The 26,153-nt window shown below is 40.5% G+C and overlaps 1 protein-coding gene across 5 annotated transcripts in view; it reads left to right on the top strand.

Moving 5' to 3' along the window:
• Nucleotides 1-26,153, top strand: part of kcnn3 (potassium intermediate/small conductance calcium-activated channel, subfamily N, member 3) — a 103,893-nt gene that overhangs the window by 1,131 nt on the left and 76,609 nt on the right. For all 5 annotated transcript variants that reach the window (XR_007945465.1, XM_022199472.2, XM_051956953.1 and 2 more), the window contains exon 2: nucleotides 137-1,242. Coding sequence is in view for 4 of the 5 variants with exons in the window: in XM_022199472.2 (XP_022055164.2) it covers nucleotides 145-1,242 (1,098 nt within the window). In the remaining variant the exon portion in view is untranslated. The remainder of the gene's footprint in view (nucleotides 1-136; nucleotides 1,243-26,153) is intronic.

Here is a 26,153-nt window from a genome sequence, read left to right as displayed (position 1 = left end):
CAGCTTCTGGAGTTCATTAAGCAGCCGTCATCCATCGCGGCGTCCTCCTTCCTCCTCCTCCCTCGCCGTCCGTCCTTCATTACTACCATCATGATGAATGTGTGTCTGTCTTGACTGTCGTTTCTCTTCCCTGTAGACAGGTGCATGAGCATGGAGCCTCCCCCTTCTCTGAGCCTGGCTCTGCTGGGAGGCAGCGAGGACGAGGACCAGCGCTTCCTCCTTCCTCTGGGCAGCATCTCCCACCCGACCGCCGCCGTCGCCAACCAGCCCGGCTCAAACCACTCCAACCACATGGGAGGGTCCAGCCTGGACCGTCTGAACGGCAGCACCCCGTCCCCGTCGCCCGCCACGCCCAACATGCCCCCGTCGTCGCTGCCCAAGCTGCCCCTGTCGTCCTCCGGAGCCCAGCCTCTGCCTCCGTCCATCCCCAACGCCCTCCACCCCACCAGCACGCCGCTGTCCTCCTGCCTGGGCTCCCAGCACAGCCTGAGTGGAGACAACCCGCCCATCTACAACGCCCTCTTTTACTCCTCCCACTCACCCTCCATGGACCGGGAACGGGATCGGGAGCGTGATCGGGATCGAGACCGGGATCGGGGCTGCAAGCACCGGCAGGCCAGTCCTCTGGTGCACCGCCGGGACAGCAACCCGTTCACGGAGATCGCCATGAGCTCCTGCAAGTACACCGGTGGGGTCATGAAGCCGCTGAGCCGCCTCAGCGCCTCCCGCAGGAACCTCATCGAGTCGGACAGCAGCAGCGAAACCAAAGAGGGCGGCGTTTCTGCTGTTGCCGGGGCGACGGGCGGACAGCGGGAAGCCCCTCCCACCTGCTCGGTGACCCAGTCCTCGTCCACCAACCAACCGGCCATCCAGAGTCCTCCGGAGATCGTGATCTCGTCCAAAGAAGACTCGCCGTACCCCCGGGCCGGGTACGACATCACCGACTCCACGTCCAACCAGATGTCCATCTACCACCAGAACCACGCGCTGGTTGAGAGCCGGCGGGCGCAGTCGGTTCGGGGCAGCCGGCAGGGTGGGGTCGGTGCACCGGGCGCCGGGCCCCGGGGCAGCACCTCCAAGGCCTCCAAACGGAAGAACCAAAACATTGGCTATAAACTGGGGCACCGCAGGGCGCTGTTCGAGAAGAGGAAGAGGCTGAGCGACTACGCCCTCATCTTTGGGATGTTTGGCATCGTCGTCATGGTGATCGAGACGGAGCTGTCCTGGGGCGTTTACACCAAGGTGAGGAGCAACTCTTAAACGGGCACTGCCGGGATTGTCTTGGCCAACTTAGCACCTCAGCAGCTGTACAGTTAGCTTAGCCAAACAACAATTCTGAAATTTGTGCAAGAAAGTGTTAAAAAACGAGCTTGCCGGGCAGGAAGCATCGTGGGAAATGTAGGGGTGAATGTAGTTTGAGTTCAATTTTTCATATCTTGTAGGGCTGTATGAAACTGGGGAAAAGCTAATTTACCGACGGTGCAGCCAATGATTTCCTTGATCAGTTTAATGCCTCTTCGGCTGTAAAATATTATGACGAAATTGCACAAGAAAGTATTGAATCCAAACTGAGATGATGGGGAAACCATGGGAGTTTACCAGGCAGGAAGCATCATGGGAAATGTAGGAGCAAATGTAGCTGGAGTTTAACCGTTTACAGTATTTCGTAGGGCTGTGCGATATTGGAGAAAAAACTGGCATTGCGATTTTTTTTTTGTTGGTTGAGCTTCTGGCTCTTGTTTTCTTCATGAATTTTCCGTAAAAACCCCCAAACAAAAACGAAAGACTTTTATATTGTGTTAAATGTGTTCAGTTTTGCAGCAAAACAGACGGACAAGTGGTTCTTCAAGGCACACTGAGTGATTTCCTTGGTCAGTTTAGTGCCTCTGCAGCTGTAAAATGTCACATATTTTGACAAAATTACACAAGAAAGTATTGAATCCAAACTGGTAGGGTGGAAAAGCATGAGTTTACCATACAGGAAGCATCATGGGAAATGTAGGAGCGAATGTAGTTGGAGTTTAACCCTTGACAATATGTGTTAGGGCTGCAGGATATTGGAAAAAACTGGCATTGCGATATTTTGGTGGTTTGTTTTCTTTGTGAATTCAGCAGAACAGACGGACCAGTGGTTCTTTAAGGGGCTCCCAATGATCTTCTTGATAAGTTTAGTGCCTCTGCAGTTGTAAAATTAGTGTAGTAAACTCACCAGCTCTGAAATTTACACAAAAACAAAAGTTTGTCAGGCAGGAAGCATCATAGGACATGTAGGAGCAAATGTACCTGGAGTTTTACCCTTGACAATACGTCTTACGGCTGCATGAAATTGAGAAAAACGGGACATTGCGATATTTCGTCAGCTTGCTTTCTGGCGCTTGTTTTCTTAATAAAATTTCCATAAAAACAGAAGTGAAAGACTCACATCAATCTCAATTAGGGAACTGACATTACGGCATTTAGTTTTTTAGCTTGCTTTTTTCATGAAGTTTCCATAAAAACGACAAAACTAAAGTAAAAGGCATTCATTTTGCATTAAATGCGTTTCCAATTTTGCATCAAATCAGCTTCCATCGGGGAACCAACATTGCAATGTTTTGGTTTTCTGTAATATTTATCGACAAAACACTGGAGTTTTCACCAGATTGCTAGCTATTTGGAATGAATCGATCATTCTGCATTTGCATTGAAAATTAAAAAATAATTTATAAAGAAAGTTGGAACTGTTCCCATGTGGGGTAAAACTGGCAAAGATGTACAAAATAGCTGTTTTGCTTTGGATGGCATTCAGATCTGGTTTTGTGCTGCTGATTTAAACAAACTAATAGTTTACCAGCTAAAACATCTCCAAGTGGAGCCTAAATGTCAACAACTATGTGCCTTGTAAAGAAAAGTCGAAGAACCCTTAAATCAGAGTAAATAATGCTATAATAGACAGACTTTTTTTTCTTACATTGCGATTCTGATACTAAAAGAATACATCGTACAATCCTGTCATTTCGTACGACTTCTGATTGTTCTTGTTCTTTTTTAAAATTTGTCTCTGGCAGGATTTTGAACGTAGAAATTGTTGGATTTACCCATTTAATGTACCTACATGACGTCCAAGTCTACAAATGTGACACCAGGTGACTCATCTGATGGTTGTAGCTTCGGGATGTGGATAGGTTTTTGTATTTTCGGTTTGTTTTTGCTTTTATTTTGTCAGTAGATGGTGATTATTTCCATCATGGGTTAGTTGTTTTGTCCAAAAAAATGTTGGAAAATGGAGAAAAATGGTGAAAAATGTCCATTGGCGATTCACAATATCTCCATTTTAGAAGTTGCATTTAGAGAATTTTGACTTTTCTTAAAAAATAATGACTTAAATTCATGAATTGTCAACTGCCAATGAGTTGAGGCCAAGCAACAGTGTGAGGGCAACATTTTGGGTTGTCTGGCATTTATTTTGTTAGTTGGGCTGCCACTAATGATTATTTCCATTGTTGACTAGTTGTTTTGTCAAGAAAAATGGTGAGAAGTGTCGGAAAATGGTAAAAAAGTCGATAAGTGATTCCCAAAACCCAAGATGATGGAAAATATTCATGATTTAGTAGCTGCATTTGGAGAACTTTTATTCTTGTTTAAGAAAAGTCTCAAATTGATAAATTGAATATGAAAACGGTTGGTGTCAATACTGAAACTATATATTTTTGCATTTATTTTAATAGTAAGGATACAACTAATGATTATTGCCATTGCCGGTTCGTCGTTTTGTGACAGATGACTGAAAATGGTGAAAAATGTCGATTAGTGACTCCCAAAGTCCAAGATGATGGAAAGTCTTCACATTTAGTAGCTGCGCAGAGAATTTTGACTTCATGACTAAACTGATGAATTGTGGTTAGCTGTCAATGAGGCGAGGCTGAGTTACGGCGCATCAAGTGTGGCAGTGATGCTTCGGTTTGCTTTTTGCATTTATTTTGTTGTTAAGACTGCAACTAATGATTATGTCCATTGTCGAGTAGATGTTTTGTCAAGAAAATGGTGACAAGTGTTGGAGAAAGGAGAGAAATGTCGGAAAATAATGAAAAATGTCGATCGGCGATTCCCAGAACTCAAGATGACAGAACAGTCGCATTTTAGAAGTTGTGTTTACAGAATTTTGCCTCATTTTGATGAATTGGCGATCAAAACACTGGGCGGTGAATGCATTACTTGGGAACTTCTTGATTTGTTGATGAATTTTTGGAGCTTTCTATGTTCAGTCAACATCGGTGAGGAGCTTTAAAGATCTTCCACCAGCTAGATTGACCCTCCAAGTTGCACGTTTTTTCAGATTTAGAGCCAATTTAACTCATTTTTCTACCAAACCCGCCCTCTCGGGTGACCCTGTGTTGTTTCGGGGGTCGTGTTCTGCGCTGACCGGCCTCCACGCTTCCATCTTCTGGGTGATGTAACGGCGACGCAGAGGACATGGGGGGCAGATTATCAGTAGGAGGCCAGGATCTCATTTGTCTGTGTAATGGGGAGTGTAATAGGCTGAATCGGCCCCTGGCTGCTGTTGTCTGTTTATTTTGTGAGGGCGCCGGCGAGCCTCGGCGCGTCTCACCTTCCTCTTCTCACCCGCAACGGTCCGTCCTCGTCACACGGCGCCGTTTCTCTTCAGCTAATAAGGCGGAAACGTTACTTCCACTTGCGCGGCTCGCCACATATGGATGATCGATCACGTGAAGCAGGGATCATCTCCAGGTGGAGGCCAGCTGGGTGTGTCTCTTTTCGGAGTCTCTCTCTTATTCGTCATCGCTGGAGGGATCTTCTGTTTCGCCAGCTGTCTTTCGCTTATTCCCTCTCCCACTCGTGACTTTATGAAAATCGCTGTTTTTTATTAATGAAAACGCCCGATCCTTCCTCCTCCTCCTCCTCTTCTTCTCAAAGGAGACGGCCGGCACTTTCACTTTCTGTCTCTCCTCGGTCGTCTCTTTCATGTTTTCCCCTTCGCTTTCTCTGCTCGGCTCCTCGTGGGCGTCGAGCTGGGGGAGTGTGATCGGAAGAGAGAAGCTGGGAGAGTGAGAGTCTGTGGAAGGAGAGCGAGAGGGGAAAAAAGGCGATAATGAAAAGCCTGATTTAAGTTCCGATCGATCTGAAACGGTCGAACGATGGACACCTGCAAATCCGAGCGCGTTGCATTGATTAATCTTCGAGTCATTTGGGGGAAGAAGTTGAGGAAGAACATTGTGTAAAACTAAATCTTCTTTAACGGGAGTTTTGCTTTGGAATCCGCCATAAATAGACTTTTGTTTTCATTTAAATTTGACTCCAACAAGCCCTCACTTAGATAATGAAACCGGCTGGTTGTCGAGATGAATGGTGGAGGACCGAGTAAAGGTGGAGCAGTGCTTTAAAGCAGTCGAGTGGGTAAAGCTTTGAATGATTCCTCGTATTGATTATTGATAATTGCTCACCCACGCGTACGCCAGCCCTTCCCTGCATGCATACGCTGCACATTGGAAGTGAAGGGCTGTTTCCTGTGTCGAAAGTCAGAAAATGGTGAAAAATATCCGTCAGTGAACCCGCCTGTAGAGAATTCTGACTTGTCCTCTTTAAAGAAATGTCTCAAATAGATGAATTAACTGTCTAAATCAGTTGGATCAATGCTAAAACTGTATATTTTTACATTTATTTTGTTAGCAGGGCTGCAAATAATGATTATTTCATTGTTGATTCGGTGTCTTGTCAAGAAAAATGATGGAAAATGATGAAAATATCGATCAGTGAAGCTGCCTCGAGAGAATTTTGATTTGTCGTCTTGTGTCAAATTGATGAATTGAGTATCAAAACAGTTGGCAGCAATGTTGAAAATGTATATTTTTGTGTTTATTTTGTTATTAAGGCTGCAAATAATGATTATTGCCATTGTCGGTTGGTTGTTTTGTCAAGAAAAATGTTAGAAAATGGAGAAAAATGGCAGTGAACGATTCCCAAAACCCAAGATGAAATATTCACATTCCAGAGGCTACATTTATAGGATTTTGACTTGTTTTCTTTAAAAAATGACTGAAATAGACGAATTAAGTATCAAAATAATTGATGTCAATGCTGAAGTGATATATCCTTGCATTTATTTTGTTAGCAGGGCTGCAACTAATGATTATTTACATTGTTTATTAGTTGTTTTGTCTAGAAAAATGCTGATAAATGGCGAAAAATGTAAGAAAATGGTGAAAAATATCCGTCAGTGAAGCTGCCTGTAGAGAATTTTGACTTGTCTACTTTAAAGAAATGACTCAAACTGATTTTGAATTAAATATCAAAATCAGTTGGATCGATGCTAAAACTATATATTTTTACATTTATTTTGTTAGCAGGGCTGCAAATAATGATTATTTCATTGTCGATTAGTTGTTTTGTCGAGAAAAATGTCGGAAAATGGCGATAAATTGTGAAAAATGTCAGAAAAAGGTGAGAAATGTAAGAAAATGGTGAAAAATATCCATCAGTGAAGCTGCTTGTAGGGAATTTTGACTTGCCTACTTTAAAAAGGCAGGCAAAGATGATTTTACATCACTGAAATACACGCACATGTTTATATATACCCTGCAAACAGCTTGTATTTTTGACGATAGCTGTAAACTACATGGCAGCGCGTGCACATCTACCAAAGCTTTTTTTTGTTTTGTTTGTTCCCGGAGGTCCAGCTGCTCTATCTTGCTCCCAAAAATAGAGATGAAGAATAAGAATGGAACTAAACTGGGTGGGTTGGATTGTGCAGAGTGTGTGTTTGTGTGTGTGTGTGAGTTGGGAAGGATAAAGGCTGGGAGGTTAACAGCGGAGGACATGGTGTTCGTGACTGCGGGTATAGTGAGTAAGCGTATGTATATTCATGTTCAAGAACAGATTTCAGACCCTGTCGGCACGTCGTTCGGATCTTCCATTCATCGCCTTTATGGCAAATGTCACCTCGTACAGTTCAGCTAGCTAAGTGATGTCAGTAAGATGAGTTGTAGACGTTGAGCCTCAAGTGATTCATAATTGTGTCACCTTCCAGTAGCTGCGTTACGTCTAAGCTGAAAAGTAAGGCAGCAAATTCAAAGCAAAGACTCATTGTGTTATAAATACAGGATCCAAAGCAGGAGATTTATGCCACAAAAGTCAGATCAGTGAACAAATGTCTTCTTTAAATGCTGTTTTTTTTCCCCCAGCTGCTCTTTGCTAGAGGGGTTGTGTTGCTTTAGCTTTAAAATACCACAAATGTGTTCTGTTTGATTCAAGTCATGTTACGTACTTGTCCAGATTGTAGTTTTCACTTAGTTCCTCTATAATTTAGTGCTTTGGATGGTTCTCCTGCTGGAGTATTTCTCTTCTTCCAGCATCTAATCAGCCAGTATTTTTGTTTTATCCACAGACATTCATCTTTTAATGTCATCTTCTCATTCAGCTCCATATCATCACTCTTCCACCTCCATGCTTCACTGTCAGGACCATGCATCCACTGTGGTAGTCCTGGTCAGGTTCACACCAAACATGCTGGACTCCATCTGAACTCATTTATCTTCATGTGACCAAAGCATGTTCTCCCAGCATCCATCAGGCTTCTTTTCATGCATTTTAGTGATGTTTAGCTTGTCTTTTTTGCGATACAAAACTGTTTTTCTTGTCCTCCGTCCATAGAGGTTGATGTTCTTCACTGTCTGAGCTTCACAGAAACTCTGATTTTCATTGATAACTCCTGTACCTAGTCTGAAGCAGCTGAAGTCTGTTTTTCACAGCTGGATTATTAAAGTAGTTCACTGTCTGTGGAGTCATTTTAGGAGGGTGATCACAGCAGCCATGATTAATGGGAACTATGACTCCTTCTAGACCTCCTGATTAGTGATACTATGACTCCTTCTAGACCTCCTGATTAGTGGAACTATGACTCCTTCTAGACCTCCTGATTAGTGGTACTATGACTCCTTCCAGACCTCCTGATTAGTGGTTCTATGACTCCTTCTAGACCTCCTGATTAGTGGAACTATGACTCCTTCTAGACCTCCTGATTAGTGGTACTATGACTCCTTCTAGTCCTCCTGATTAGTGGTACTATGACTCCTTCCAGACCTCCTGATTAGTGGTACTAGGACTCCTTCTAGACCTCCTGATTAGTGGAACTATGACTCCTTCTAGACCTCCTGAATAGTGGAACTATGACTCCTTCTAGACCTCCTGATTAGTGATACTATGACTCCTTCCAGACCTCCTGATTAGTGGTTCTATGACTCCTTCTAGTCCTCCTGATTAGTGGTACTATGACTCTTTCTAGACCTCCTGATTAGTGGTACTATGACTCCTTCTAGTCCTCCTGATTAGTGGTACTATGACTCCTTCCAGACCTCCTGATTAGTGGTACTATGACTCCTTCTAGACCTCATTATTAGTGATACTATGACTCCTTCTAGACCTCCTGAATAGTGGAACTATGACTCCTTCTAGACCTCCTGATTAGTGATACTATGACTCCTTCCAGACCTCCTGATTAGTGGTTCTATGACTCCTTCTAGTCCTCCTGATTAGTGGTACTATGACTCTTTCTAGACCTCCTGATTAGTGGTACTATGACTCCTTCTAGACCTCCTGATTAGTGGTACTATGACTCCTTCCAGACCTCCTGATTAGTGGTTCTATGACTCCTTCTAGTCCTCCTGATTAGTGGTACTATGACTCCTTCTAGACCTCCTGATTAGTGGTACTATGACTCCTTCCAGACCTCCTGATTAGTGGTTCTATGACTCCTTCTAGTCCTCCTGATTAGTGGTACTAGGACTCCTTCCAGACCTCCTGATTAGTGGTTCTATGACTCCTTCTAGTCCTCCTGATTAGTGGTACTATGACTCCTTCCAGACCTCCTGATTAGTGGTACTAGGACTCCTTCTAGACCTCCTGATTACTGGTACTATGACTCCTTCTAGACCTCATTATTAGTGATACTATGACTCCTTCTAGACCTCCTGAATAGTGGAACTATGACTCCTTCTAGACCTCCTGATTAGTGATACTATGACTCCTTCCAGACCTCCTGATTAGTGGTTCTATGACTCCTTCTAGACCTCCTGATTAGTGGTACTATGACTCTTTCTAGACCTCCTGATTAGTGGTACTATGACTCCTTCTAGACCTCCTGATTAGTGGTACTATGACTCCTTCCAGACCTCCTGATTAGTGGTTCTATGACTCCTTCTAGTCCTCCTGATTAGTGGTACTATGACTCCTTCTAGACCTCCTGATTAGTGGAACTATGACTCCTTCTAGACCTCATTATTAGTGATACTATGACTCCTTCTAGACCTCCTGAATAGTGGAACTATGACTCCTTCTAGACCTCCCGATTAGTGGAACTATGACTCCTTCTAGACCTCCTGAATAGTGGAACTATGACTCCTTCTAGACCTCCTGATTAGTGGAACTATGACTCCTAGACCTCATAATTACTGCTGACTCTGCGGTTCACTGATTTGTAGTTCATCCTTGATCTTTCTGTATCCGTTTCCACCATAGTGACGTCTTACAATCTGCTTTTTCAGATTTTTGTTTTTCTGTTGTTCAGTTCTTTTCCGTGTGGAGTCGTGATGCAGACATGGGCACAGCCTGCAAGTCCAAAAGCGACAAACTTCTCGTGTTCTCAGCTCATTTTAGAACCATGTTCGTGCAGTTTGGTTGATTGGGAATCACAGGTGGACTCAGTTTAGTTTCAGTGATTAGAGCTGGAGTAATTTTGGTTTGGCCTGAATTTTCAGTATAGTCTCTCTAAAGTTTTTGGTTTTTGATCGATTGTACGAGCGAATCCTCCACTGTTGAACTCAGTAATAATGCAGTTTTTGCGAGCTGATCCACAGAGGTGTTCTCGCTTCTCCTTTACGCTGCAGAAACTGTCCCCGTGTTGAATATTCAGCAGTGTGAGCGGTAAATTGCTGTACTGTAAATATTCACTCACAGATGTCGAGCCCGGGTAGATTATGCACAGAGAATATTGGATGATGAAATAATTCATGAATGTGAAATAATTAAATTTGCTCTCAGGCGGAATGCTGACTTTTCACACAAAATGCTTTAAAAGCTTTTAAAATCTGCCACCGCGGCTCCTCTACTGTAAGATATTTTTAACCCCGCGTGTCCCGTGACCTCCCATCGTGATCCGAGCCGACCTCGGACCTCGGCTCCTGGAAATGTGAACAGCAGTAGGAGTACAGTTGCTCTTAAAAGCCTTCTATTATTGATTTTATCAGGGAACACGAGGTCCCGGGGTTTAGCTCGCGCCTCTATCTGAGAATAACCGGGGCCCTCGGACTCTCGGGACGTCAGCATGTGGCCTGTCGCCGTCAGATCAATGGATCATTTCGCTGTTTCATGCCTGTGGACAGCTATTATGTGGGAATGCACAGCTGTTGTCACCTGTCAATGAGGCGAGGCCGAGCGGCGGCGTGTCGAGTGTGAGAGCGACGCCCACCTACCGCCTGTTTCCCGCCAACGTCATTGATTAGCGGCAGCAGCTCCTGATGTTCCTCCCTTCATTCCTTTCTCTCACTTACAGACTGTTTCTGCTGGTTTTGCTCGTGGTTTCTGCAACCAGATCTTCCTTTTCAGTGTTTCTCTGCTCTGCTATATATTTTTGCATTTGTTTTGTTAGTAGGGCTGCAACTAATGATTATTTCCACTGTCGGTTTGTCGTTTTGTCAAAAAAAAAAAAGCCAGAAATTGGTGGAAATTTCAATCAGTGGTTCCAAAAACCCAATATAACAGAAAATATTCAACATCTAGTAGCTCCATTTGGAGGATTTTGACTGGTTTCCTTAAAGAAATGAGTCAAACTGATGAATTGTCACCTGTCGGTGAGGCCGAGCGACGCCCACTTACCGCCTGTTTCCCACCACAAGCATCACTGATTCCATTGATTAGCTCCTGGTTTTCCTTCCATCCAGCCGCTGTTTCCGTCCCTCCCTCGGCGAGTCTTAAATATGTCTCCATTTCCCTCGAGGGGGTCATTGCCATCTCAGCAGGCTTACAACATCCCCCCCACGCCGCTTCCCTGACATTTACTGTTAGACCTTTCCTCCTCCGTTCCTTTTACCGCCCGTCAGTTGGTGCCATGTGCACGATCGGGGCAATTAAAGCCACCCAACAGTACACTGGAAAAAATGCCCCTCTCAAAACAAGAAAAAAAAACTTATTTCAAGGAACTTTTACCTTGAAATAAGTGAAAAAAAAACTGCCAATAGAACAAGAGAAAAATGTCTTGGTAAGATTTATTGAAATAAGAATATATTTAGAAAAATTAAAAAAAAAAATTAGCTGGGAAAACTCATTTTAAGCTACATTTTACCAGGATTGTCAAGCTTAGGTGTCTTCAAATAAGAAAGATATGATCTATTTTTCACTCAAAAATAGGTCGTCGGTTTCATGTAACCTCCTAATTTGAGATCTTTTAACCCTCTTGTTGTCTTCATTTATGGGCACCAAAAAATATTGTTTCCTTGTCTAAAAAAAGTAAAAATTCAGCGATAAAATTCCCCAAATTTCTTCAAAATTTGCAAAACCTTCAGGAAGAAAATTCAAATAATTCCTAAAGTTTCCCTTAAATGTTTTATTTTTTTAAAAAATCCCCAAATTTGGCAGAAAAATTCTTTTAAATATCTTCAAAAACTGAGTAAAAATCTCCCCCAAACAATCCTAAAAATAGCTATATATATATATCAGTAAAACTTCTAATATTTTCTTGAAGAACATTCACAAAAAAATCAACCAAAATCCAGCAAAATTCACTGGATTATGGTTGATTTTTTTGTGAATGTTCTTAAACATTTTTAACATTTTTTTCCACCAAAAAATGTTCAAAGATTTCCCAAAAATGTTGTAAATGTGGACATCAGAAGTTTCACTGTGATAATATATATATTTTCCACATTTTCAAACTTTAAAACGGGTCAGTTTGACCTGCAGGACGACATGAGGGTTAAACTTATTTTGTGTTGTAAAATTCAACTCAAAACCAGATAGTTTCCAGATTGTTTGATGCGTTGTCTTAAAACAAGTCCCTAAATCTTGCTGAAATGTCTCTTGTTAAGTGAAATTATCTTAAATCAAATTAGATCAGACATTCTGACTAAAAATAAGACAAACAGACTTGATAGATGTTGAGTTTTTTCAGTGTGTTCTCAGCACTTCTGCACGGCTCTTCCTCCTCCTCCACTCCAACGCTCCCTTCATCTTCCAGATCACAGCTTCTCAGGGACCTCATCTCCCATGGGTCTTGTTACCAACAGGTCTAAATATGTCCGTTTCTTTTTTTCTGTTATACGGTTGCATCACGGCTTACGCTGCCTCCACGCGTGTTGCTACACATGGGCGTGTTGCCGTCGGTCGGCAAACAATCCCCTCATGCCTCCTCTGTGCACACACGCCTTTGGAGCGCCGTCTTTATGTCACATTAGCGCCCCGCCGATGCACCTGCTTAAACTGTGTGTTCACATGTCCCTTTGTCTGGGCTTAATCGAGTGTGTGTGGCTATTGCTGTGTGTGTGTGTGTGTGTGTGTGTTTATCCTGGTGAGGTGACATCGCTCCTCTGTCTACTGCCTGTTTCCCTGGAGACTGATTGCAAGAAGGCATCACTCTGACAGGGAGAGACCCCCAAGGCTAAGTCGCTGCCCACGTGCACGTTCATGTTCATTGGTATTCATTAGCAGCACATGCAGCCAAAGACTTATCGCCACCAGAGACGAGTGTTTGCTGCTACATCTGTGTCAATAAGGGGTGAGATGGGGACAACGAAGGGGGAAAACCCACCAGATCTGCCCCTCTACCTGTGTGTGTGTGTGTGTGTGTGTGTGTGTGTGTGTGTGTGTGTGTGTGTGTGTGTGTGTGTGTGTGTGTGTGTGTGTGTGTGTGTGTGTGTGTGTGTGTGTGTGTGTGTGTGTGTGTGTGTGTTAGCGTCGACCTGCTAATTGAAGTGAAGAAGCTCAAAAAGCTCGTTATCTCTGCAGGCCGTCCACCGAGCCGCCGATCGATGCTCACTAATCGCACGCTTATGCACAGCTGGGAAAAGAAAAAACGAAAAGAACAGGAAAATAAAGACGTTAGCAACCAACAAGTTAGACATCCCATAATAACGGCCTTCGTGTTGCACTGTAAAAAAAAAAAATGCTCAAAAACCGTTCAACCAAAATTGTGATAGCTGATTTAAATAGTGATTTTTTTTTTTATGCTCACAAGTTATAAAAATTTAGATAAATACAGTTTTTTTTAAAGGGGAGATAGATTTTATTTTATTTTGGTAAATAAGAGACTTTATGCACAAAGTCTGAGCTTAAAATTACACTTTTTTAAGACGGCATTTAAATCAGAAAATAAACAAATAATAAATTTTTCTGTTTTACTTGATATTATCTGTTAACAAAATGAAAAAAATATGTAGAATAACAGTTAAAAAAATCTCTTCTTTACAATTCTTAAGTCCTGAATATATATCTACTGTATATATTTTCCATTTAATATCCGTTATCGTCCTCATTGATCGCTAATAATCCGTGTCGGTCGACCTCTTCTAAAGCTGCTGTTTTCCACCGGTGACTCTGAATCTCAAGTGTTTCTGAAAACATTCACACCAGCTTCTCTTTATTCTCCCTGGAAGTGCTGACGGTAACAGTGAGTCTGCAAAAACTGACCCTGAAGCAGCTAAATGGAATTCAGCCACTTATCGCTTTATTTTTCCTTTAATAAATGCACCTGTGCACACTGCTGGTTGCCTGGCAACCCCACTGTGCAAAAAAACCACGGTTCCTGTTGTTCGTCAAGAAACAGTCGAAGCACTAAACTCCCCGTGAAAGCACCGGTTCTAACAGTCGGTGTGTTTCTGTACAGATTCAGAGTTCAGATTAACCCTCTGAGCTCCAAACCCGCTCTCTGGATGTGTGTGTGTGTGTTTTTTTTTTGTCATATTTTTCCTCACTGTGGTTCATTTTTCACTGCAACAGTAAAGTCCTGCAGCTCTGTGGAAACAGAACGACCATGACTAGAAGTAGAAAGAATTAAGAAATGTCTTCTGTGCAGTCTCACACAGTTAAGTCCATTTTAGTCATTTTCTCCAATTTTTGAGTCATTTTGGACAATTTTTGTTTATTTTGGACAATTTTTGAGTCATTTTAGACAATTTTTGTTGGATTTTGGACAAGTTTAAATTAAATTTTGACAAGTTTAAGTTTGTTAGGGAAACTTAAACTTAGGAATGTTTTTGTTGCATTTTGGAGATGTTTCAGCTCAATTTTGGCAAGTTGGACTCCGTTAGGGCAATTTTTGAGTCATTTAGGACTGTTTTTGTTGCATTCTGGAGATGTTTAAATAAAATTTTTGCAAATTTGAGGCGGTTAGTTCAATTTTTGGATCATTTTGAACAATATTGTCCGATAATATGGACAATTAAGTTATTTAGGACCGTTTTTGTTCCATTTTGAAGGTGTTTCAATTGTATTTTGGCAAGTTTTAGTCCGTTAGGGCAATTTTTGAGTTATTTAATTAATATTTTTGTTGCAATTTAGAGTTGTTTTAGCTCAGTTTTGGGCAAGTTTGAGTCCATTATGGCAAATCTTGAGTCATTTTGACCAATTTTTGGGTAATTTTGAACAATATTTAAGTCATTTTGGACTATTTTTGAGACATTTAAGAGTTTAAATTAAATTTTGGTAAGTTTGAGTCCATAGAGTAATGTTTGAGTTATTCAGGACCGTTTTTGTTGCGTTTTGGAGATGTTTCAACTCAAATTTGGCAAGTTTGATCGTCAAATATGACGCATGATTCAAAATGGCCAACTTCCTGTTGTGGTATGGTTGTCAATTAAATTTCCATGTGTTACAGATGTGTATCAAATTTCATAGCTGTAGGCGACATGTTGTGGCCGTAGTTCCTGTTTGAAGTTTTCCAGGTGGCGCTATTGAGCCATTTTGGCTCACACCTGTGCAATTCCCCTAAAATATCCAAATTTTTTTTTTTTACTGGTCCTGATATGTGTGTGCAAAGTTTCACACATTTTCCAGTATTTGTAGGCTTTCAAAAGACGACAGAATGAAAAAGAATAAACCCATGGGCTTCAGTAGGGTCTTATTGAACCTGATAACAGTCTGTTAGGGACCCTAATAATAAACAGTCCCTTTATGTGGTGTTTGTAGAAGTTCTTAAGGAGCACAAAAGCAATTTTCACGTTAGTAACCTCAGATGAAGCTTCATTCTCACTTCCACCGTCATTAAAACTCTCCAGTGTCAACAGGAAACGGCAGCTTTGTCATGATTTCAAAGTTAGAGCAAATAAACTAACGTTTGAGTTCATTAGGGCAATTCTTGAGTCATTTTGGACAATTTGAGTAATTTAAGACTGATTTGGCGCATTTTGGACACGTTTCAATCCAATTTTGGCAAGTTTGAGTTTGTAAGGACCATTTCCAAGTCATTTAGGACCATTTTTGTTGCATTTTCGACATGTTTCAACTCAGTTTTGGCACGGTTGAGTCATTTTTACCAATTTTTGAGTCATTGTGGACAATTTTCAAGTCATATAGGACATTTTGAGTCATTTTAGACATGTTTCTAAACAATTTTGCTAATTTTGAGTCCATTGGGACAATTTTGAATCGATTTCACCGATTTTCAAGTCCTTGAGGACCATGTTTGTTGCAGTTTGAGCATGTTTCAACTTAATTTTGAGAAGTTTGAGTCCGGTAGGGCAATTTTTGAATCATTTAGGACAAATAAGCACATAATAAAGCACAGATGACTAACTTTTACTTTGCTGTGTCTCATACATTTCCTGCTGTTTCTTGATTGTAGCATCCTCTTAGAAAAAAATGAACACTATAAAAGCCAATAATTCATGCGCATCGTTGACTTTTTTACTGCAGAACATTCCTAAAGACAAACCGCTTGATGAACAACCGGACAGTGGGAGCTTAATTAGAGCAAATAAATGAAGTGGACAGGGTGTAATATGGTCTCATGGTATATATTCCAGGATTTAAAAAGTCACGGTGACCGGCCGAGACATTTCCAGCTCATAATCCACCTGTGACGCCACCGCCGGTCGTTAATTAGTCAGTTTTGGAGGCGCTGGGAGGCGGGGGGTCTTTGAACTTTGGACAGAGCTGTTTCCTCACTGCTTCCCGTCTTTATGCTAACGCTAATCATCTGCCAGCTTCATCTCCGATCGATCTCCTCATCCGACTCCTAGCAAGACGGCAAATAAGCGTATTTCACATATTGTAGAGCTTTAAGTGGCTGTTAGGGCTGCGGATGTGTTGTTTTATCGGCGTTGTAATGTGAATTAGCTCAAACACATCAGGTTACAGCCGTTTCTGCTGCTTCTTACGAAAAGAAAGCTTCTTATTTCCCGTTATTTGAGGGTTTCTGTAAACTTTACACACAGTTTGTGGGCTCCATATGTGCAGTAAACTGAGCAGGAAACATGAGAAAACCCTGAAAAGGAAGATCTTAGTTGCTCATGTCGACCAAAATTTGGTTAATTTTTCCAACAAAGCTGCACACCACACATTGCTAGTTAGCTACTATCCAAAGTCCTTTCTGTGATAGATGGTGTCATTTTTTAATAAATAACATGTTCTGCAACTCAATTTTGACAAGTTTGAGTCCTTTTTAAAAAGCGTTCAGTATGTCTTCTTGTTAGTGCACTGATTTTGAACCAAGTTTGAGTCTGTTAGGGCAATTTTTGAGTCATTTTGGAGATGTTTCACGTCTATTTTGGAAAGTTTAAATCGGTTACAACCATTTTTAGGTCATTTTGACCAATTTTGGGGTAATTTTGGACATTTTTTGAGTCATTTAGGACCATTTTTTTGCATTTTGGAGGCGTTTCAACTCAATTTTGACAAGTCTGTTAGGGCAATTTTGAGTAATTTTGGACAATTTTTGAGTCATCTAGGACATTTTTGGTGTATTCTGGATGTGTTTAAATTTGATTTTAGTAAGTTTGAGTTCGTTAAGGCAATTTTTGAGTAATTTTGACCAATTTCTGAGTCATTTAGGACCATTTTTGTTGCATTTTTGCAGATGTTTCAACACAGTTTTGGCAAGTTTGAGTCAGTAAGAACCATTTTAAGTCATTTTTACCCATTTCTGGGTCATTTTGAACAAATTTCAAACCATTTTTTGTCAGTTTGAACTATTTTGGATAGCTTTGAATTCGATGTTGGGCAATCTGCTGCTGTACTACACCTTCCAGACTGAGGTGTGCAGATCTGACTGTAGACTAATAATGTGGAGGTGATGCTGCTGCACATGCTTGGGATGCACCACAGAATGGATTGTGCATAGATGCATGTGTCTGCATGCAAGTGTGCAACCCTGTTTGCCCAAAAAGACATTACTGTACAACTAGACTGCATTCGTATTTGGACGCTAAAGTCAGGAGAAGTTTAAGTCCCACATGGAACCAATATTACGGCATTAAAGCTAAGCTTTAACTCAAGGTTTTCTTTTGGTGTTTGGCTTGGTTTTGGTCCTGAAACTACTTGACACTTCTACACTGAAAAATACTTTTTATCCCCCGCCTCCACAAAGTGGAAAAGGAGGATATAGGTTTGGCCTCCGTCCGTCCGTGTGTCCGTCCATCCGACATGAAGGGGACAGCTTTTCTCGGAAACTGTTACAGCTAGGATTACGAAATTTAGTGTGTAGCTTCACACCATGGACACCTTGATCAAGTTCGAAAATGAGACCTGTGCGATAATATTTAACAGAGTTATGGCCCTTGATCACTATTTTGGATGTAGACTCATAGACATCATATGTGGCGGGGGATATTGATGACCATGTCTTCTTGTTAGAAACTTGCTTAGGTCTCGGTGCCCAGGATACTTGGCTCCATTCAAGAAAATGGTCCAGTTTGAGCTAAAATATAACTTTTATAACATGTTTTTGAAGATTCTCCTCCATTTTTTGAGTTGCCAAAATGTCAAGTTCGTCCCTATTTCATATAAGAAACAGCAATAATAATGAAATAAACAGCAAAGATATGTTGATTATACATCGTAAATACACCTAATCCAGCAGAAAGTTGCCTGAAAACACGTTAGATCTGCAGTTTCGCTGTACAGAAACCTCACATTTGTGCGTAAGAGTTGCCATGTCCGCCTCTGCATGTTCTCACTTCAGCATTTTCATCTTTATCTGGAGTTCAACGCTGCCGAGGTAATTGGCTTGAATCAGAGTTGCAGTAGAGGCGTAACGCTAGCGGGGAACTAATGGACCCCTGCCAGCCAATTACGATGGAGGCTCGGCGGTGTTCGCGGTGTAAAGAAGCCTAAATTAACACAAGTGGAGCATGTATGAACGTATGACTCCATCACCGCAGAGTTAGAGTTAAAGAAACCGAAGCAGAAACAAAAGGTTCCTGACAGAGCGATGAGGAAAGTAACAGACGGCTGGAGGCAAATGTAAAGAACTTAGCTGGTTTACTTCACTGAGTGCAAATGAGATGTTAGCTGTAGAGAAAGAAACCGAGACGGGAGCACAAAAATAAAATGTAATTTTTTTTGTCATTTTGGGCAATTGGAAGTCGTTAAGGTCTATTTTTGTTACATTGTGGAGATGTTGCTACTCAATTTTAGCAAGTTTGAGTCTGTTGGGACAATTTCTGAGTCATTTAGGACATTTTTGTTACATTTTGGAGATGTTTCAACTCAATTTTGTCAAATTTGAGTCTGTTAGGGCAATTTTTGAGTCATTTTGGACCATTTTAGAGTTATTTCGGACATTCTTGGTGTATTTCGGACATATTTCAATTCAAAGTTGGCAAGCTTTAGTCTGTTAGGTCCATTTTTGAGTCATTTCTACCAATTGTTGAGTCATTTAGGACATTTTTGTTGCATTTTGGATAAGTTTCAACTCAATTTTGTCAAGTTTGAGTCTGGTAGAGCAATTTTTGAGTCATTTTTGACCATTTTAGAGTTATTTTGGACATTTTTGGTGCATTTTGAATGTGTTTAAATTAAATTTTTGCAAGTTTGATCCAGTAGGGCAAATTTTGAGTCATTTTCACCAATTATTGTGTCATTCTGAGCAATTGTCACATCATTTAGAGCTGTTTCGTTGCATTTTGAAGATATTTCAACTCGATTTTGTCAAGTTTGAGTCTGGTAGAGCAATTTTTGAGTCATTTTGGACCATTTTAGAGTTATTTTGGAGATTTTGGGTTCATTTTGGACATATTTCAATTCAATATTGGCGAGTTTGAGTCTGTTAAGTCCATTTTTGAGTCAGTTTGACCAATTTTTGAGTCATTTAGGACATTTGTGGTGCATTTTGGACATGCTTAAATTCATTTTTGGCAAGTTTGAGTCGGAATCATTTTTAAGTCAATTACGACGGAGGCTCGGCGGTGGTTGCAGCATAAAGAACCCAAACTATCACAAGTGGAGCATGTATGGTCGTACGTCTCCCTCATAGCCGAGTTACTCACCGTGCAGTTAAAGTAGCTGAAGCAGAAACAAAAGGTTCCTGACAGAGCGATGAGGAAAGTGACAGACAGCTGGAGGTAAATGTATGGAGAGAAGCCATAAACTCCAAGCAAAAGTCACATTTGAGCTCGCTAGTTGTGCTTAAGCAGACCTGCTGCCAAAAGTCGACACCAAAGCTGCATTTTTCCTCATTAGCGCGACGGTCTGGGCTTCCTTCAGCACCTGGTTTGCTTCACTGAGTACAAATGAGATGTTAGCTGTAGAGAAAGAAACCGAGACAGGACAAGTGAGCAAATAAAGACCAAGAAAGAAGGAAGAAAAAAAAAAAAAAGACAGCCGGAGCTTTGGGCGAGATTTCTCTGAAATCACAAAGCTGGTTGGTATTTTCCCAGCGTTGCTCAGTGGCCCATAACCACACTGATAGCAGCGAGAAATGTCTGTGTGTGTGGAGAGTAAAGGGCCTGAGATGGAGCTAATTATAGAGGGAAAGAAAGGCGTCAGCGAGGATTAACAAACCCGACTGTGTGTGTGAGATTCTGAGTGTTTGTTTGATGTTGAATTAATAACCATTAAGGCCACGACGCATCTACAGAGACCCTAAATAAACATGATAACACACTAACACACTCCATTTTCCAGGAGGCTGACTCGCAATATATATTCATGAAGCCAAAATGCGATGTGCATTCTGCTTAATAACGTCACGGAGGGAAAGGCTGAGTAATATGTGTGCGGACTCTCGGTGCACGCTCGGATTAAGACGGGCGTTTGGTGACGAACGCGTCGCCGCTTCCCGCTCGGCGGCTGATGGATGCGATGTGAAAAGCATCGGTCTGAGCGTCGGGCTGCGACCTCGCTCTTCTCAGCGAATGTACTTGGGAGTGTTGTGTTTTTTTGTTTTTCATATTCTGCAATTCAAAGAGGAGGCCTTGAGCTGATGTGGACAAATGAATCCATTTAGTGGGAAAACAAAACACAGAACGAAGCCAGTTTTGTTTGAGACTCGTAGGATGAGTCGAACCGAGGCCAAAATTATTCATTATTATTCAGTGAAAAATGTTGATTTATAGTGAATTTGTATGGATAAAGCTCCTCGATTGTAGCCATGACTTGCATTAGACTATTAAATAGCTACTGCACCAAATGTTCTCAGCCATTAGAACATCTAGAACATGGTGGAAACTACCAGGAACATTTGGAATGAAATAAAAGCTGCATGTTCTCAAAAATTTAAGGGAATATGAATGACACTGGACACTGCATTTTTAGTAAAACAGTAACGATTAACATAGGAATAGTTAAAACTAACATCTCTAACTCAATGTTTTACTGTCTTTTGTCAAGTAATTGTCATTTCCAACCAGAAGAAACCTGTTGGTCATCAATTTCTCGGAGTCTATTTTTAGACGTTTCTCTCATTGACACTAGACGGTTTCGACGTACGCTGATGACATATTTCTCTACACTGAAGAAAAACTGCTTCTTGCTCTCCGGTTCTCAACATGTTTTGGAGACATTTGCAGAATTTATATATTTTTTCCAGCAGCAGAGTCACCAAGGCATGGCTCTTGAACTTTTCAAATGATATAGAATCTTCATTTTCTCAAGATTTGGCAACAATTTCGGGGAATGTAACTATTTTTAGGTATTTTCCTCATTGACACCAGATGATTTCCACGTACTCTGATGACATATTTCTATACACTGAAGAAAAACTTTATTTTGCTCTCTCGTTCTTAACATATTTTGGAGACATTTGCAGAATTTATATTTTTTTGCACAGCTCTTGAGCATTTCAAATGATATAGAATCTGCTTTTCTCAAGATTTTGTCACAATTTCAAGGATTATAACTATTTTTAGACGTGTCTCTCATGAGCACTGGATAGTTTCCACGTACGCTGATGACATATTTCTATACATTGAGGAAAAACTGCCTCTTGCTCTCCGGTTCTCAACATATTTTGGAGACATTTGCAAAATTTATATTTTTTCCAGCATCAGAGTCACCAAGGCATGGCTCTTGAACTTTTCAAATGATATAGAATCTGCATTTTTCTCAAGATTTGGCAACAATTTCAGAGAATGTAACTATTTTTAGGTATTTCCCTCATTGACACCAGACGGTTTCCACATATGCTGATGACGTATTTCTATACATTTACGAAAAACTAGAAAATGAATTAATTTTGGGCTTGTTTGATCAACTTATTATTCACTATTTCTAATTTTAGAGAGCTTTTATTCATATTCAGGACAAGCATGTGCTATGAAAACCACATTCGTACTTGATTATTTTGCTATGAAGTCTGAATGAGCCCATATTGTTTGGATGCCTAATAGAAGAAGAATCTTTACAGGAACATGGCTAACAATCTGAGATTCTGTTAGCATGGACATCAGTTATTTATGTCCTTTTTCCAGCAGCTTTTAAGGTGGAAATAATCTGGATGCATGAGCCAACGCAAAATGAACCAACACACCTTAAATGTCGTTGCAGCTTTTACCATTTCATTAGATTTTATTTGCTTTCTTGCATCTCCAAACCTTCACTGATTATTGGATCTTGATTTAGAAACTTGTACGATATGCGACTAACCGAGCTGGGAACGTTTTCAGAGCAGACAATCAGAACTCCAGCTATGCAGACTGACAAACTAACAGAAAGCCCTGAACCCTTTAACCCTCAGTTAGACTCCGGGGTTGTTTTTTTTTTTCTGCCGACATGATTTGGGTTCACTGGTCGTCTCAGAGCGGAGAATCAATGCAGCGCTGTTCTGACTGATCACCTTCATCCTGTGATGAAGCAGCTCTGTCCTGATGGGAGGGTCCAGTCCAATCCAAAGGGCGCCGGGGTTCACTGAACGCTTTGACGAGCTGCAAAATGCTAGAAATTATGGGCTGTGGCCTCCACTGTCACCACATCTAAACCTACCACCTCTGAGATTAGAGCGTTGGACGTCATTCTCCATCATCATCAGTCCAGCAGAGGCTTTGAAGGATCGATACCAAGAAGCACTGAAGCTGTTCTGGTGCTGAACGGTGGCTCAGCAACTTACTAAGAAGCTTTGTTGGTTTTTCCTTTAATTTGTCACCTGTCAGCAATAGAAAATGTATAATAACGGCAACATTATCCTCAAATATTTTCATTCTAAATACGATCTGTTGAGAGGTGATGCTATGTAGCCGTGGTAGCTTTGCTTCACATCATATTTACTTTAATTGATTACTCTAACGTTTAGGCGTTATTTTGGATTATTTTTGATAAAATAAACCAGACTTGAATGAGATTAACATTGCAAATGCAGGTGGAAGATCAAATTTTCCTCATGGTTATTGTAGATTCCCAGTATGTCTCCATGTCTAAAATCAATGTCTAAAAAAATCTGCCGACTTTAGAGGAAATATTTGTGTTTTTGGGGTTTTTTGGGCTTCGATTTGCATTTGTACTCGTTCCTGAGATATTGATGATGAAACAGCCTCAAATTTCATCATGAGAACCTGATGAAAGTGGGTTGATGGTCAGTTTTTTAAATTAAATTGTCCCCAAAAATATATACACCCCTTGTCAAAAGTTTTGAGACAGGTTCTCATTTATTTGAATGAGAAAGTGTCTCAAAACTTTTGACAGGGGGTGTATGTCAATCAGAAGTGTCACAGATACCATTTTAAATCACAAAAACTCGTGATAATCACGATTTAAGCAAACCAGAGATGGTCGAGCAGACAAAACCTGATAATCTGAGCTAAAAGAACGCAATAAACTTCCATAATTCTGCATAAAAATACAGATATTTGCCTGAAAAGCATCACATATTTTCTCAAACTTACTCTCAAAGTAGTCTAATGATGGTTGGTTGTACATTAATAGATGCACTACGACAAAAATATAAACCGAAACCCGTTTTGAGCAGAATCACAGCCCCTGCATGATATAAACATTACAGCAGGTTATTAATGAGCTTCTGGGCTGCAGCTCCACCACTGCCTTTAATTTACTTCCTTTCCACATGTCGGTTCCTTTCATTTTCTAACTTTCTCCACTCTAAAGCCAAAAAAGCAGTGGGGTAATTTCAGCTGTAATTATTCCTGAGCGGGGGGTGAAAAAATGCCCTCTCTGGACTGGATTAAAATCACTGACCGTGGCTGCAAATATAAAAATCACCGCATGAAATGAAGCCGTCCGAGTGGCCCCGAAGAGGAATTTTAGCCATAAACCCAAGAAGTGGATAAACAAAGTGTTGAGCCGATCATGGTGGAAGATGGAAGCATCGGGGGGGTAAAAGTTTTGCCTGTTGGTGTCGGCATCTGTGCTGAAAAGCTGCATTTAACACCAGAAACCTCGTTGTTGTAGCGGAGCGAGAGGATGAAACGTTGAAATCTGTGAAGTTACGAGAATTTATCCTGTGAGTAAAAATGTTTGTGCTGCTGCAACATGTCCAGCAACTCAAAAAAGTAGAATATATCAGCTGAGAAATGTGAGTTTCTTGGCAAAATTTGGCGGATCACATTGTTCAAAATGCCGTGAAACAGAAAGACATCATCGGAAAATGGTTTGTGCGGAACAAGAATTTTTTTTTTTTAGAGATTTGTGACGGAAATTTACTAAATTGAAATCTTCTTTTTTACTAATTGAACTCCAGATGTTCTTGCTATCATTTTTAAAGTGTCATTTTGCTGCAAAATGTCTCCACTAAAAGTTAGCAACTCAGAAAAGTAGAATACAGCATCTGATAAATGTGAATTTCTGCACAAAAGTTGCTGTTCTGGTGGATAAGATGATTAGAAAATGCAAGGAATCAGAAAGAGGTCTTTGGCAAAGAGTTTGTGCAGATCCAGAGCTTCATGTCTTTAGATGTAGAATAGCAGATATCTTGAACTAGAAAAGGACGAGTCAGAATTCAGCTGTTTGTACACTGGAAAAAAGCTCCTCTCAAAACAAGAAAAAAAATTATTTCAAAGAACTTTTACCTTGAAGTAAGTGAAAAATCTGCCAGTAGCACAAGTGAAAAATGGCTTTGTAAGATTTCTTGAAATAAGATGTGATATTTAGAATATTGAGATCTTAAAATTAGCTGGAAAACTTGTTTTAAGCTTTATTTTACCAGGATTGTTAAGTTAGGTGTCTTAACCCTCCTGTTGTCCTCATTTGTGGTACCAAAAAATATCGTTCCCTTGTCTGGGAAAAAAAAAAAAAAAAATCCCCAAATTTATAAAAATTTGCAAAATCTTCAGGAAGAAAATTCCTTAAAAGTTTTATTTAAAAAATCCCAAATTTGCCAAGAAATAAAAATTAAGAACTAAAAAAATGCATAAATTGTAAAAATGAATAAAAATCTTCAAAAAAATCCTAAAAATATCTAAAGGGATTCCATATGTATATCAGTAGAAGTTCTAATATTTTCTTTAAGAACATCTGGGGAAAAAATCAACCAAAATCCCATGAAATTCGCTGATTCCCCCCCCCCTTCCCCCCCCGAATGTTCTTAAAGAAACTTTTTTAACTTTTTTTTTTTCACCGAAAAATGTTCAAAAATTTCCCCCAAAAAATTTGAAAATGTGGAAGTTTTCAGTGTGAAAATATAATTTTTCCCACATTTTTAAAATTTTAGTTTCCTTGTAAAATTCAACTCACAACAAGATAATTTCAAGATTGTTTGACTAAAGATATTTAAGATGCATTGTCTTAAAACAAGTCCCTCCGTCTGCTGAAATGTCTCTTGTTAAGATAATTTATCTTAAATCAAGTGGGATGAGACATTTGGACTAAAAATAAGACAAACAGACTTGGTAAGATTTTGCGTTTTTGCAGTGTGGACATCATTCATAGGAAAAAACATCATTTGTCTTTAAAGAATGTTGATGTGAAGTTCTGAAATCTTATTTTTTACTATTTGAGCTCCAGATTTCTGCAGCACAGATCCAGTCTTGCTATTAAATGTTAAACCTGCTTGTCATACAGAGCCTCTTTGAACCTGATTCATGACTAAAAAGGATAAAACTAAGAGGAACTGGTGTGTCCTTCACTGGAATCCCTCCTTTGTCTGAGCACCAGAATGCTTTGGAAGCCAAGAATGAACCCGTTTGGACGGTTAATGATATTTCTGTTGTAGTCGGTCAGAAAAGTTCCCCCAGTCAGTTACCCGACGACGTGAGGCATCGCTGTTGTTGCTATGGTTACCAACAGTTTGAAATACTCTGTGGACTCGTGTAACCCTCTGAATGGTACAGAACGTGCAGCTGTAGGCTGATACCAACAGAGTGAGGCTCAAAAAATGACACAAAAAAAAGCAATTTCTGGGCATTTTTTTCCCCTTGCTCCTGTTGCATTTTTCACATCACCTCTATGAAAACAGAGCAGCCATTTCTACAAGTAAAGAGAACTCAAAAATGTCTCAGTATGACACAGTCAGAATGTGATAAATCGTAGCTAAAGTGAAATTTGCTTGAATATTTATTTTACAAAAACCGAACAACCTGGAATCTACGTGTACAAAATGTGTTACCAATACTGAAAACAATGATTTCTCTTTTCCAGCCTCTTTAAATCCTTTTTTTTCACTCTGATCTGCACATTAGCTAAATTAGATTAGATTAGATAGAAAGATGTTTCATTGTTTTCTGTTTCTGAGCCATGCTCCATGTAAACACTGCCTGCAGTTCACCTGAAAACTCTCTGAATTTTTGTCA

The sequence above is a fragment of the Acanthochromis polyacanthus genome, chromosome 12 (genome assembly GCF_021347895.1).
Source record: "Acanthochromis polyacanthus isolate Apoly-LR-REF ecotype Palm Island chromosome 12, KAUST_Apoly_ChrSc, whole genome shotgun sequence".
Lineage (NCBI taxonomy): Eukaryota > Metazoa > Chordata > Actinopteri > Pomacentridae > Acanthochromis > Acanthochromis polyacanthus.
This window is presented reverse-complemented; position numbering and strand designations above follow the sequence as displayed.